Here is a 14349-nt window from a genome sequence, read left to right as displayed (position 1 = left end):
GCCAGGAACCATTGCGTCCAGTCGAGAGCCAAAGCAAGTGAGCCTCCCAGAGCCTGCAAGCAGCGCAGCCTCCTGCGTCGTCACAGGGACCGCACAAGGATGCGGCCTGCTTATGGAACTGCACGCTGACAGCCGCAGCTCCCACGGCCCAGCTCAGCTCTTTTTCTCTGTGTTGCAGCCCTGTGGCAGCACAGCCTCCCAGCAGTCGTCGTTCAGTCACCGGCCCTGCAAGAAACCAAGAGCACAGAGCAAGCATGCTCAGGCCTGAACAGACAGCACAGCTTATACAGGGACAATGCTTGGTTTATCCTGCTTCTTAAAGCGTGGATGTGCGCATTGGCTACCGCTTCCACTACAAACGCTTCTGTCTTCTGAAAGCACAGCAGTTGAGCCTGCAGTACAAGAGGCTTAAGAAACCCAAAGAGCTGCTGGCTAAGATATTTACTAAAATTCAGACCCTTAAAGGAATCTCAGCTTCCCAATATTCTGCAAAACTTCAAAGACCAGAGGATACAGAAGCTGCACAGCGGGTTATCCAGGTGATATTTATTAGAGCATTTCAAGTATACAGTGATTCTTCCAATGGCTGCAAACAGATGGCAGTAGCAAAGAGTGACTAAGAAGTAGCAGGCTATGTAATCATCATGGGAAATTAATGCTTTCAGCTGAAATAAGAGGAAAAAAAAAAAGCATCAGACCAAAAGGTTGAGCAAGTTTGGGGACAGAGAGGAGCACATGTAGCTCTTGTTTGAGATCACTTACTTAATTTGGCAACTCACATGTAGCAGAAGCTGCCTGCTATTGCACTGTTCCCTCAGCATCCCAAGGACCTAAGTTACCCCGGGGTGTTTTTCTCCACCGAGAGCAGCCAGCATTCTCCCTGGTAAAGGAAAGCCACCTGCACAGGTGGTTAGTTCTGGAGCCCCAGCTCAGCAGCTGGAGAATCAAATTCCCAGCTTTGCATACTCATATGCAAGAACTGAGCTGCTGCACTTCCACCAAGGGCATGCCAAAACCATCAGCTCCTCACTACAAGGCAGCTTTAGGTCAGGATTCCTTTTGGATAAACGGGCTGTGGTTTATAAAAGCAAGAACCACATGGCAGCTAGGCTGCAAAGTCCTCAGGCAAAAACAAGGACTGTGCATTTCTCAGTCACTACTTGTGAAATACAAGTCCTTAGAAATACTTTTAAAGCAGAGACTCCCCACCAAAGCACAATAAGGGCATGAATAGGAAGGAACTGAGCTGTGGTGTGACCAACTCAGAGAGCACCTTGCAAACCAGAGGCTATGTGCTTCACTGAATCTGCCTGATTCACAAATTAGTAGTTATACATTAAGATGTTAGCTGCCTCAGTTGTGTTAGTCTCCTGCATTTATTAACAAAGAACATCTGAAGTCAGTTGAAATAAAAAAAAAAATTTAAAAACTAATGAAAAAGTAGAATTCAAATGCATACCATTCCAAGTGCACCTGCTTAATGACGATTCCTCAAGACCACTGAGCTCTGAGGTAAGTGTTGGCAATTTCATAATCAGGCCAGCAAAATGCAGTGGTGTTTCCAGCCTCCGGAACATGTTTTAAGTTAAACATTCATTAACAAAATTAATCACAGCTCTTTCTAGCAAAGTTGCTTAAAAATTTGTCTTCGGCAAGGACTATTTGAAAATTCTGGTGATGATTAGCAAGTAAAACAAGCTATGAGAAATTGTACCAACACAGTCTGTTTAATCAAATCAGATCTGATTACTACAAAAAATGCTGAGGGCAGCCACTGAACTCATATTCTGATGCTGCAGGGCCTTCCTCCCACCAACCTTGCAATCTCTTTTAAAAAACCTGTCTGCATAAAGGACAACAATGGAAGACACGTCAGAACATAATGACAGATTCCAGATACAGGGCATACATACATTAAATTAACGGATTTGATCTTCAGCATTCAGGAGTTTGATACAGTTACTGGCTAGAGTCGCAGAAAGTTGAAAATCTGAACAGTCTTGAATCACTTCCAAGAATTCCAATGGCTTTTTAATAGTTCCAATAATTAATGGGTATTTAAAACGGAGTCAGACTGGCTTTTCCAGCAGAAGGGATGGGGCTCTTCTATGCTAATCAGAAGGAACTTGATTGGACTTCCCCAGACTTCCCACCAGTCTGCTAAATGTGATGATTTATTAAAACCTTCTTGATTTACTGACAACTGATTTAACAGGCAAAAGCTGCAGACTATGTCAATCATAGTGGATGGCAGTATAGAAGATTATCCAAACAACCTGTGGAGAAGAAAGGAAGAGAAGGTTGTTTTCGTGCCTCTGGAGAGGGTTTGAACACTGACAACAAGTTCATGCCTCACTGATGGGGGTCTGAATTCCAGTATTGAGAGTGCATCAGAGAGGCACTGGGATCTCCACGCACCACAAATGGTGCCATTCATCTCGCTTGGCTTCCAGAGTGATTAATATAGCTACAATAAATCCCACCAGTCCCTCCAGCGATTTAGAAACACCACCACATCGAGTCATGAGTGCATTCAAGCACCTGGGGAAGGGCAGTGATGGCAATTCTCCTTCCCATCAATCCTACTTATCAGCGGATGTTAACACATCTCTCTTCTATCAGTGCCCCGGCTTGCCTGCTTTTCTTCCAGACCATCAGAAAGTTCACCAACACGATTCACAAACCAACTTAAAGAAAGCAAGAGATGTTACCAGAAACAGTGCAAAAGATGTCATGAATCCTTCCTTTGTTAGCTCCCATGTTCCCCCGTATTCCTCCTCATCTATCTGTTGGAAGCTACTGAAGTAGAGGTACAGAACACCAGCATTGATCAGGCAGAATCTGGAAGAAAGATTAGGAACCGTCATTTTCCATAGCACATCCAATATGCCACAAAGCAACATATGAAATGTCAGCAGAGAAGAGGTAGAAGGGAGCACTATCCCTATCCCTTTACACGGGCAGCTCAGTGTCTTCCTTACAAGAGCCCCTCGAGGTCAGCAGCTGGGTTTGGATGAGGTTCACCTCACGAGGCACAACCTACAGCAACTAAGGCTCAACAGACAGATCTGTCTGTTGAGAAGCCGGAATTATCAGCAGATCTGCAAATCCTGCACGCTGTCTTCTATTGCATATCAGCAATACTCCTGCTCCCAACACAGAATCCCATTTCCTTGCACACACTGATTTTGAGGCTGCCAAAAAGGAGGAGGATTAGAAGACAACGGAGACAAAAAAAATGAGACCTCCCATTTGTTCTTAGACCAGTTTGGCCTTATATTACTCTAACTTCAGGCTGAGACAACCTCGCAAGTGACAAGTACGTGTCCTGGAAAGAAAGCTTTAGGAACGGACCTACTTGAAGACACCGGTTCAAAGACCAGCAGCAAGCTGCAAGCAGCTGCTCAACCACATATCACAGAGCAACTGCATGCACGATTCTAGAAGCTTTTAGTTTCCCAAATTATACCACATTTTTATTTCTAACACGTAGCACAGAAACGGGCACATGCACCTGAAGACACCTTGGGAACAAATGGTTGACTGAGTACAAGTAATGCTTCCCAACTCCTCATCTATTAGCAGGAGCACTTCAGATGTAACTGTCTACATGTTGCTACTGAGCTTCTGTTAAAGCACTGTTGTCCTGCAGCACATTTCCGTAAGTTCCAAACTTCAGGATTTTTTTAGAGGCACACAGCAACACTCCCTCCATCCCCTTAACACAGCTAGGACAGGTAATTTCATTTGCCTCAAGAAAAGCTCAGAGTTGAGAGCTGTTTGTGGAGGCCTTAATTAAGCAAAGACATTTGCAAAGAGACTCCCCAGCTTTTCCTGTTACTTCTTTGAAGCCCCCATTTACACACACAGAAATAGGACACTTCACAAGTCAGCTGAGCTCCTTCCACCCCGCCTTCTTTAATAATGCTAAAAGAAATGAAAAACGAAGTAAAAAAAAAGAGGAGAAAGAAAGGAGCTGATGAAGGTGTTACAGTTTGAATTTCCTGACAAATAGCAGCCTGGAATGCAATGCTGGGTTGAAGACACAGGGCAGATGCAGGGGCTGCACCCGGCTGTATTTACAGCACAGGCTGCAAACAGACAAGAAGCCGGACCAAACGTGGGAAAGCGCACGGGGCAGAAAAGGGAAGGAGCCTTACATTGCGATCCCCACGAATCCCTTCAGAGGAACCACCCCCCAGATGACTCCCAGAATAACCGCGATGATCTGTCGGAACCAGTAGATGACATCTAAGAACTCGTCCTGAGGAGAGAAAGCGAAACAAGGCTTCTGTTTTCTTCGTTAATCATCGGACAGCGGCTTAAGCCACGGCCCGGCCCCGAGCCCCCGCCTCCAGCGCCCCACAGACCGAAGCGGCTGCCGGACCGCCGACCCCGACAGCGCGGAGGCGGAGGTCGGGAGGCCGCGGGAAGCGGAGCCGGCGGCGCTTCCCCGGAGCCGCCCAACGCCGCCCCCCCGCCCGCCGGCCCGGCCGAGCCGCGCACCTTGTCGTGCCAGGCGGAGTCGCTGCGCAGCGCTTTGCCCCACACGGAGCCGCGCGGCCCGGCCCCGCCGCCGTTGGCCAACGCGTGCTGCTGCGCGTGCGGCGGCTCCTCCCTGCGCCGCGCGCCGCTCATCCTTCCTTCCTTCCTTCCTCCTTCTCTCCTCTTCTCTCCTCTCCTCTCCTCTCCTCTCCTCTCCTTTCCTCCCGCCCGGCGGCCCCGCACGGCCCCGGAAGCGGCCGCCGCGCGCCGTCACTCACCCACGCCCCGCGTCCGCCAATCGCCGCGCTGCCGGGAGACACGTGACCGAACCGGGCGCCCCGCCCTCCCACGGCGGGCGAGAGGGCTCACGGCGCGAGGCGGGGCTTCGCCTCGGGACGCCGCGGGGGCGGGGCGGGCGGTGCTGAGCCGGCGCTCCTTACGACCCGGCGCTGCTTCGGGTCCCGGGCCGGGTCTGCCTGCTGAGCGCTGCGGGCCGCTGAGAGGCCGGGGCGTTCCGGAACCGGCGCGTTCTCGGCGGAGCGATCGAAGCTGGCCGGGCTGGCTGCGGCCCGGGAGCCAACTGCGGGCGCCGCGTGTCCTGCACGTGCGGGCACCTCGGAGCCGCTGGCAGAGCCCGGCCTCGCAGCACCACCTGCCGCCTCCGCCACAGCCCTGGGCAGACTCTTCCTCGGGAGCTGCGCCCTGCTTGCCTGTCCGTGCACATCCCCACTCGCGGTGAAGTTCAGTGCTTCATTCATTTCTCCATTAGCAAAACAGTGGCTCTAAGGCCCTGCGTTTTTCTGTTGCGCAGACCAGCCTGAGCTTGACTCAGCATTTTGGGAGCCTGGCTGCTTTCTGCTTGCAGGACAAAGCACTGCAGCAGCAGCCACCTTGCTATTGACTTTGGCAACAGGCCGCTGAGCTCCTGCACAGGCAGAGGAGTTCCCGTCCCAGACTGCTGATCCCTTCCAGCTGCTGCCATGTCATTCAAATACCAATTTTGCAGTGTACCTGTGGGCTTCCCAGCACTGCCTCAGATATCTGTCAGGCCCCTGACTGCGTGCTCTGAGGCATTTGCTGCAAGTTGAAGAAGACGGTCCGAATCACTGGACTCCCACTGTGTTATAAAGAGGGTGACATGTGACAGAAGGGGACCCGTGCTGTATCTCCCATAGGAACCTTCAACTGTGACACCTACCATGACAGATTTCCTTGCTGAGGGCTGCTCTGACCCTGCTCCCCTGGGGCTCCGCAGGCATTTGGGGCACAGTAGCCCTGTCTGCCCTCACCCTTCAATGAGAGGGGCACTGAGCACAGCAGGGGCCATGTCTGAAGGACAACAGGACTTTGGGCTGTGTCCTTGGCTTGTAAGGAGTCTCAGCATCACTGACTTCGTGCTCCTGCTCAATGCCAATTTGCAGGGGTGGAAGCATTTGTGTGATGAGGGGACACTTGGATCTAAACTCATCTAAAACTGATGTGCTAAAAAACTGCCTGGTTTTACCCCAGCTCCATTCCACGACCCACTGCCCCCAGAGAGAAAACCAAGTAAAATTATAGCAGGAAAGAACAAGGAAGAAGCAGAAGCGAGGTGAGAGAAGAAGATGTGGAAGTAGGAACAAGCTCCCTACTGCGGAACACCTTTAGTCAGAGGAGGAGGGTGTACAGGCAGCTGGATGCTCTGCGAGAAGTGAAAGTGGGAAAGTCTGGAAGGGAGGAAGAGAAGCGTGTGCTGGGCATCCCAGCAGCAGCCCTTTGTGTGCACCCAACTGCAGAGGCTGCACAGTGTGTGAGGAGCTGCTACCTTCACTGCTGGCCCAATGGCCGCTTGCTGCTGGGAGCTGGGGCTGCCGGGCGCTGCGCAGACACCGCTGTGCTCGGGGCAGATGCACGGAAAACCCTTGGGAGCAGCATGGGGCTGCAGCTCAGCTCTCTGCCTCCTGAGACATGTTCTTTCCTTTTTTATTCCTTTCCTTTCTTTTCTTTAAAAGGCAAACTTTTTCGGGAAGGCCCCACGTGGAGCTCAGGCTCAGCACAGACTCTGTGCAGCCCCACAGCCGCGCAGCCCCAGAACGGCGATTCCCGGTGGGAGGGTGAGGGCTGCGGCTCGATGTAAACCACAGATCGTGTCAGCTCTTCGTCCCGCTCGCCCTCAGCCTTCCGTAGGCTGAGTTCTGGCCCCGGGGAAACAAGGCAAATCCCCCCGGGTCGCCGTCGGGGACCCCACGAGCCTTGAACTGTGATCACCTGTGGGTGCCCCCTCCATCTCCGGGACAGCAGCCACGCGTGGACCTCCCGGCCGTCCTTCCCTCTATGTACGGCCGACAGCGCACCCCGCCGCCCCGGCCCCGCCGCATTCTTCTGCCTTGTATGGGCCGAGGCGGACGGGGGGGGCGGGACGAGGGGTCCGGCACCGCCCCGACCCCAGCCCGCGCCTAGGGCCGCGCCGCCGGCCGGGGGCGCAGAGCAGCGCCGTCGGTCCCGCAGCTGCCCGCTCCGGCCCAGGTGAGAGCTCTGCCGTCCGGGCGGATTTGCCCGCGGCCCCGGGCGGCGGCGGGGCGAGAGGGAACCGGGCGACTCCGACGGAGCGGGCGGGAGGGACGCGGGACAGGGCCGGGGGGCAGCTCGGGAAAGGTCTGCGGGGCACGAGGGCACGGCCGGGGGCACCAGCCGCGCTGCTGCAGCCTGGGGGACGGGGTGCGACGCTGCGAGAGGAGCCCGCGACCCTCGCGGAGAGAGGAGCGCCGCTCGGGTCCCCGTCCCGTACGAGGCGTTCCCCGGGGGAGAGCGATCCGGAGCGCAGCTCTCGGCGGCTGCGGTGACCGCAGGCGGGACCCGTCCCGCGCTGTCACGGGGTGCTGTTGTTCCTTCCCGGAGCCTCTGCTTTTCCCCCGGGTCTTACTGACCGCCGGAGCCCAAACCGAGATGCGTGCGTGATGCTCCAGAGATCTCCCACGAGACCTGTGAGCAACTTCAGGCGATAAACTGTCGGAAGGCAGAAATCCTTTATTTAGCTCTTTTTCCTCAGAGGCGGGGGAACTTTTTTGCCCATGAAAACTTTAGGTCCCCTTGGCTTCCTCAGCTCCGCTCCCTGCATGCCTTTTTGGAACAAAATGTTACAAACGTGATAAAAGCCAGGGAGGTTCTTAGCCATGGAGAAAGCAGCGGCTGGGGCAGCATTCTTTGGAGCGGAACATCCTGAAGTGTCAACAACCGCTGCTGCTTACCAAAGATGGTCGGTTTCTTCAGTCACTCGAATTTTTTCCCCTCGTCACTGGCAGGCTCTGCGCTGCTGTAGGAGGAGTTTGCTGCCGCCTCCCCCCAACGCACTGAGGCCGGATTCCCCTTGAGGTGAGCTCCTTCATTCCCTGGGAAGACGGCAGGGCATGGGGCCACGCAGCCTTGCTGCTGGGGTGCCTTCTGCTCCCAGCCCTGGGCATGGCAGAAGGGCTGTGGCTGTGTGGTTCCACATGCAGGCAGTGTCTGCGTGGTCAAATATCTTGTGTGTGCAGCGAGGACAGAGCTGAGCATTGCTGCACCCCGGGGTTGGGGTTTTAGCAGCAGGGAGGAATGGGCAGCTCAGCTTCCAGCACGCTCACCTTTCAGTAAAGGCTGTATGTTTTGGCTTGCTGCTGCTTGAAACAGACTCTCAAAGGGGCCATTGTTTATTTCCACGGGGCTGTACCCAGGAGCAGTTTGAATCGACCTTCAGAAGATGTTTGCCCTGTATCTGGGTGTTGGGGTGTTGTGCAGATGATATCCTTCCCTCCCACAAGCAGCCCTGCACGGTGACAGAGCCATGCAGCACTCCCTGCAGTTGGATACCCAGCCTTGTAGGAGCCACTCTCGGGACACCCTAAGCAGCACAGGAGTACCCAACATCATATTTGCACCATGTGCAGCAGCTGGAAGGCCGAGGTCCCCCTGTCCCTTTTGTCCCCTGTCCCGCCTGCCAAGAGCCCCTGCAGTTGCTCACCCAGCAGCAGCTCTCTTCTGGTTTATTATTTTTTCTTGGGACAAGAGACTTAAGTGATACATGAGATCTGGTGTGGGCAGGAAGGGCTGGGAAGGTCCTCATGCCCTGGCAGCATGAGGATGTCCCTTCAGCTTGTCTGCTCCTCCAGCGTGGCCAGGAACTGCACTGGGGTGAAGCCGCTTGCTTTTTACCAACGAGGAAATATATGGCAGCTTATTTTACTCATAACAGCCCATCTTTCTCTTTAAAACTGCATCTATGTTCTACAGTAACTTTTCAAGCTGGGCCCATGGGTGTGTGGGGCTGCCTCTTTAGAGGGGAAGGTACGAGTCCTGTGATGCAGGAGGCAGGCGGCAGAAGGGCAAAGGTGGGCTGGTGGCTGCTTTCACAACAGCGCTGAGCTCCGTGCTCCACTGCCTGTGATGGACAGATCCTGGTCTAGTACAGTCCTGGGATGGGCCTTTTGCTGGAGCAGGGCTTGATGCTGTGGCTTTTCCTCTTGCTGAAGAGGAGCTGGATGCTCAGCCCTGCAGTGTACAGGGCGTTATGGCCCAGCACTGCCCAAACTCTTCTGGCGCTGGGTTTTCTGAGCAGCCAGACTCTGGGGCTGCGTGGTGCAGAGCTGCCATCGGGCCCTTCAGCAGGGCACGGACAGCCCTGGGTCAGCTGCACAGAACTCCTCCTCCAGACAGAGCACCTTCCCTGCACCCAGCCCCAAGAGTCTCTTTCTGAGCCACAGGCAGTCCCAAGAAGCAGAAATGAAATGATCAGGAGCTGAGCTGGTCCTTAGGACCAAACACCTTGATTTTTTGGATCAAACAGTGGAATCAAACAGAAAAAAAGCCACGTGCTGCCCAAATTGCACTTAGTCCCCCCCATCTCAGGGAGCTCATGCCTAGCCATGCTTATGCTGGCTGGTCACAGCTGGGGCAGTGTAAATATTTGTATTAATTATTTGTATTAATACATGTGGTGAGAGCAAAACTCCTGCTTATTTCTTCTGCTAATAGCTCTGCTTGTTGCTCTCTGTGGTTGGCAGGCACAGTGCTGGCTGAGCTGCATTCTGCTGGCAGAGTTTTTATTGCTGGGTCTGTACTGGCACAACAGATCGGGGGGGTCATCTGTGCTCCCCCGCACAGACTGGTGCCCACAGTGCTGGGAGGACCACAGGCAGATACACTCTAGGGTCAGCTAGGGGCAGTGCTGTTGTTGCTTTGCACTGCTAAATGTAGTGTGATGTGGCCCTCAGCTGCTCTGCGTCCCCTGCCAGAACAGGCAGAGCCCAGGGACAGCACTGCCACCAAGGCATGAGGTGCACATTCTGCTCCTCCTCTCCACTGAGGAACTGTCTGTTAGCACTGCTTCCTGCCGTGCAGCAGCCAGGGACTCCTTGTCCCTGATGGGGAAGCTGAGTTTTGGGGCTGCCTGCAAAGCAGTGGCCGTGGTGGAAGCACAAGAATCTGGGCAGCGCCGTGGCAGTGGATTGACTTCACCCAGGTTCTCTCTCAGGCTGCGCTGCGTGGCAGCTGATGCCAGGAAGGCCCCTGTGTCAGGTCTGTCTCTGGTGGCAGCTTCCTGAGCTTCACTTTTTGGGATTTGACCGGGAGAGGTCTGTGCATCCTCTTCCTGGGAAGCGCTGGTAGTGCTGCAGGGCCCTGCATAAGGGTTGGGGATGGGGCCCGGTGCTCAGGTGCAGGTGTATCAGGCAGTGATCCGGCCCGGCAGCGCCGGGGGCACCAAACCGTTGCTCGAAGGCTCTGAAGGGGTTCGGGCACCGTCTGCTCATCCCGGAGCCGACCTGCTCTCCCCACGGCAAGGCAGTGGCCGCCTGCAATGCCGTCCCTGCTGGGACTCGGACTGCCCCGGCTGAGCCCGCTGGGGGCCGTCCATCCGTCCGTGCAGTGGCAGAGGTCTTGCTGTTGACCCCTCCCTGCCCCCCTGCCTGGCTCTTCTCGTCTCCCGTCCCTCATTATATGTAGCAGCTACGCGGTCCTCCGTGCCCGCCGTTCCGCGGCCGCTCCTCAGCACCCCCCGGCGCTGCCCTCACCCCCCACCTGCCTTCGGGGCTCTTTCGTGGACGGAACCAAGTGCGGGCGGCCGGAGCGGGGCGGAGGGGGTGGGGAGGCGGCGGCACGCGAGGAATGCGCCCGCAGCGATAACCCCGGGCACCGGCAGAGCCTCGGCCCTATGAGGCGGGGGCTGCTCCGGCACGAGGAGGGGGTGATTGTGTCCGCCCAGCGCGGGGCAGCCGTGGCGTGGGGGGGGTGCGTCAAAATCCGAGGTGGCACCTGAGAGGCACCCGTGGTGGTGCTGGGTTTGGCACAGAGGGGGCAGCCAACAAATCGCTCTGGGGGCAGAGGGTGTGGGCACGGGGACAGCCCTGCAACGCGCTGGGAACGGAGGCAGTGAGAGCTGCTCCTGGAACCTCACAAGGTGCTCAGCAAAGCCCGGGTCTCCCCTGTCCCCACGTCCTACCCTGCGACCGCATTATCTCACTGTTGCCAAACTTGGTGACAGCCAGTGAAACAGGGATAGAGCTGGTGAGCGGCACTTGTGCAGCAACACAGGGAAGCTGTGTCCCTCTGCTCTCCTCTAATAGCCCTGCCCTGCCCACAGGTACCACCACAGCTGCCAACATGTCCAGCAAACGTGCCAAAGCCAAGACCACCAAGAAGCGCCCGCAGCGCGCCACCTCCAATGTTTTCGCTATGTTCGACCAGTCACAGATCCAGGAGTTCAAGGAAGCTTTCAACATGATCGACCAGAACCGTGATGGGTTCATCGACAAGGAGGATCTGCATGACATGCTTGCTTCCATGGGTGAGGAGACCCTCCCCTGTCCCTTCTTCACATCCCCCAGTCCCATTTCCCCTTACGCCTCTTTAGCCAGCTGCTTGTGGGTCACGGGAACAGTGCTTGGTGAGGGGTCCTGGTCACCGTGCAGTGAGCCCACTGTTGGGGTGGCACTGGGGCACAACCCTCCTGCTTTGGGCCAGTTTGATTCTGCAAAAACTGGAGAGACGTCCTCTGGTGCACTGATTGGCCTTTGAAGGCTGCTTGTGGAAGTGCCCAAGGGTCTGTTGTTCTTACAGCTGCATTCACTGGTAAGGACAGGTCCTTGCCTCTGCTGGGGCTGGAGCAGCTCTGCACGAGGAGCAGCTGGGGGCTGGAGTGGTCCCACCCCAAAATGTCACCAGGATAAAGCCTTTTCATTGCTCATAGCCTATGTGACAGGACAGACCTGTCCCATGCCACTTGCATGGCTGGGTCGGTGCGGTTAGGGGGCTCCCAACCCAGCACCCACAGGCTCCTCCACAAGGGATGGAGCAGGATGCAGCCTCCTGCTGGACACAGAGTCCCACATGGGAGATGGCTTCAAGCTGTGGATGGGTGAGGTCTGTGTCTGTGCTGGCAGGGGACTGCAGCAGGTGCGTCCTGGTAGGGCTGGTGACAGCACTGAGCCAGGGAGAGCCTCCAAGCAGGCTGGCAGCTTGGGGAAGATGTGCGCTTCCCAGCCACTCTGGCTCAGCACTGCCTGGCACAGGGGCTCTTGGGGATGAGACCAAACCCAGCAATGCAGCCATGCTGCCCACCCAGAGCCTGCCCCCTTGCTGTCCCCCTCTTGGCCCCATGCCATGATGGGAGCTCTGTGAATCATTGATCTGGTGGCTGGATCTGTTCTGAAGGTCCTACCTGGAAGAGAAAGCACAAGAGGGCCATGCACTGAGTGCATCAGGGCTGTGCTTGGCAGAGGCCAACCCTAGTGCTCTACTGGGAGCCATGCTTGGGACACAGTGACATGGAGAGGGACTGAGCAGGAGCGGTGGATGCTGTGAAAACCCATCCCTGTGCTCATGGCATCTGTGAATGAACCCCCAAACCTACCTCCTGTGGCAGTCGGTGGCTGGCATGAGCATGGAGCACTGGAGGCTGTTGTGCTCAGGGTGCTGCCCTGCAGCCCTGGGGAAGGGTAGGTGGTGAGCTCCATCCAGTCTGGTGGGCCAGCAGCAAGGGCACATCTCCAGGGTAGCCTGGGGTGGTTGCGGTCAGCTCAGGCACTGTTCAGGCAGGTAACAACTAAAAAAAATGGAAAAATCCTTGGGAGTCTGCCATAGCTGAGCTCTGCAGGCAGCATGGGCATGGGGCTGGCCTTGGGGATGGGACCCACACCCTGCCTGTGCCCGGCAGGAAAGAACCCCACTGATGAGTACCTCGAGGGCATGATGAGCGAGGCACCGGGGCCCATCAACTTCACCATGTTCCTCACCATGTTTGGGGAGAAGCTGAACGGCACCGACCCGGAGGATGTCATCCGCAATGCCTTTGCCTGCTTCGACGAGGAGGCGTCAGGTACACCTGGGGAGTGCCTGCAGGCGGCTCTGAGGCCATGGGCAGGGCTGGGAGCAGGGCAGTGGGGGGTCTCCACACACGCTGCCTTCACACGCTGATGCTGTCCCTGCCATCCCCACAGGGTTCATTCACGAGGACCATCTGCGTGAACTGCTGACCACCATGGGGGACAGGTTCACTGATGAGGAGGTGGACGAGATGTACCGGGAGGCGCCCATCGACAAGAAGGGCAACTTCAATTACGTGGAGTTCACCCGCATCCTGAAGCACGGAGCCAAGGACAAGGACGATTAGAGCTGAGAGCTGCCCCCCGCCTCCCGCACGTGCCACCCGCACCCCCTCCCCTCACTGACCAGGCCCCACCGCAGGCTCCCCCTGGCTGGGCCGGCACCTTGCTCCATGCCGGTGCTGCCATCGCATGCCCGCCTGTCCTCTCCCATTGCCCCGGGATCCCAGCCAGGCTCCCCCCCACGCTCTGCCGCTCACCCTGCTCAGCAGGAGGGTCGGGACAGAGGCAGGCAGCCTGGGAAGCGCTGGCCGGGGGGGTTCCGGCTGGCTCAAAGCAGTGCAGTCCCTCTCCCAGAGGACCTAACACAGAAAGAAGCTCTCCCCTTTCATCCCACACTCCCTTCCTTTAGGAAAGAAAGAAAAGAACACTTTGTTTCTTCCTCTTTGGCTGTTTTATGGCTTTAGAGCCTGTGATCTAAGGGATTCAGAAAGCTGAAGCAGCCTGAAGTGTGATGGGTGTGACACAGCAGTGCTCTGTGCTCCCGCCCTGCCTGGTGCAGCCCTGGGTTTGGGGTTTGGGGTTTGGGTTGAGGCCGCTCGCGCCCCAGCTCCCACACCGTGTCCTCCCCAGCTGCCCTGTTGCAGCTCCTCCTCTCGAAAGCAGTTAATTTGATTTTGAAGCCAAATAATTCCTGACCCATCTGCAAAATCAGCTTAAGCACCATTTACTTTGCTGATGAGAGCTGCGCTACGGGACGGGCAGAGGGACGGGCGCGGGGAGGCGTTTGGATGCAGCACCGCACGCGCGGTACGGGCTGCGGGTGTGTGCTGCGGAGGATGCGGCCCCCGCTGACAGCTGTGGGGTTGCGGGCGTTTAAGGAACCTCGTAGTCCCGTGCTCGCGGGGAGGTCTCAGCCCGCTGCCGGCCCCTCCGCGTCAGCTCTTCCCCAGCTCCTCGGGCTGCTCGTCCCCGGCTCCGGCTGCCCTCCCGCAGAGCTGCAGCGCCGGGGCTGCGCGGTGCGGAGCTCCACGGGGTCGCGGGCAGCACGACGTGCGGCTGCGAGCGCGGATGGGTGCGCGGGGAGTGCGGCTCGGGAGGAACGCGCGCTGCAGGTGTGCGTCGTACCGCGCTGCACCAGGGGACGGGCGGCCCCCGGGAGGGCGGAGCTCTGCTGCTGTCTAAATACGGAAAGAAAGATGAAGGAAAAAAAAAGGAAACGATCACATGCTAGGAATTAGGAGGGGAAAAAAAGTGGATTAAGAGAGAGCAGTGTCTGGCCATCGGCTCGGGCCCCGCATCGCCCACACCT

At 56.7% G+C, this 14349-nt stretch overlaps 2 protein-coding genes across 3 annotated transcripts; one reads left to right on the top strand and one right to left on the bottom strand.

The window, feature by feature from the left end:
• Window positions 1-526: 526 nt before the first annotated feature.
• Window positions 527-4787, bottom strand: RAB5IF (RAB5 interacting factor). Its single transcript, XM_085241459.1, has 4 exons — window positions 4507-4787; window positions 4161-4264; window positions 2712-2841; window positions 527-2276 (listed from the first exon to the last, which is right to left on the bottom strand). The coding sequence occupies exons 1-4, from the start codon at window positions 4636-4638 to the stop codon at window positions 2235-2237; spliced, it is 408 nt and encodes a 135-aa protein (XP_085097585.1). The 5' UTR covers window positions 4639-4787; the 3' UTR covers window positions 527-2234.
• A 2052-nt stretch (window positions 4788-6839) lies between these two features.
• On the top strand, window positions 6840-13479 carry MYL9 (myosin light chain 9). 2 transcript variants are annotated; one of them, XM_085241457.1, is made up of 5 exons: window positions 6863-6990; window positions 7767-7836; window positions 11078-11281; window positions 12650-12811; window positions 12933-13479. In XM_085241457.1, exons 3-5 carry the CDS (start codon window positions 11098-11100, stop codon window positions 13103-13105), a joined length of 519 nt encoding a protein of 172 aa, XP_085097583.1. In that variant the 5' UTR covers window positions 6863-6990; window positions 7767-7836; window positions 11078-11097; the 3' UTR covers window positions 13106-13479. The 2 variants fall into 2 exon arrangements, with proteins under 2 accessions (XP_085097584.1, XP_085097583.1); XM_085241458.1 differs by lacking the exon at window positions 7767-7836 and having other exon boundaries at window positions 6840-6990.
• The last annotated feature ends 870 nt before the right edge of the window (window positions 13480-14349 follow it).

This window comes from Meleagris gallopavo, chromosome 22, assembly GCF_905368555.1.
Source record: "Meleagris gallopavo chromosome 22, MGAL_WU_HG_1.1, whole genome shotgun sequence".
Taxonomy (NCBI): Eukaryota; Metazoa; Chordata; class Aves; order Galliformes; family Phasianidae; genus Meleagris; species Meleagris gallopavo.
This window is presented reverse-complemented; position numbering and strand designations above follow the sequence as displayed.

Coding starts and splice junctions, on each gene's coding strand:
- RAB5IF (XM_085241459.1), bottom strand. CDS start 4,638: ATGAGCGGCGCGCGGCGCAGGGAGGAGCCGCCGCACGCGCAGCAGCAC. Junction 4,265..4,506: donor ACTCCGCCTGGCACGACAAG/GTGCGCGGCTCG, acceptor TTCTCTCCTCAG/GACGAGTTCTTAGATGTCAT. Junction 2,842..4,160: donor GGATTCGTGGGGATCGCAAT/GTAAGGCTCCTT, acceptor TCTTTCTTCCAG/ATTCTGCCTGATCAATGCTG.
- MYL9 (XM_085241458.1), top strand. CDS start 11,098: ATGTCCAGCAAACGTGCCAAAGCCAAGACCACCAAGAAGCGCCCGCAG. Junction 11,282..12,649: donor TGACATGCTTGCTTCCATGG/GTGAGGAGACCC, acceptor TGTGCCCGGCAG/GAAAGAACCCCACTGATGAG. Junction 12,812..12,932: donor CTTCGACGAGGAGGCGTCAG/GTACACCTGGGG, acceptor CCATCCCCACAG/GGTTCATTCACGAGGACCAT.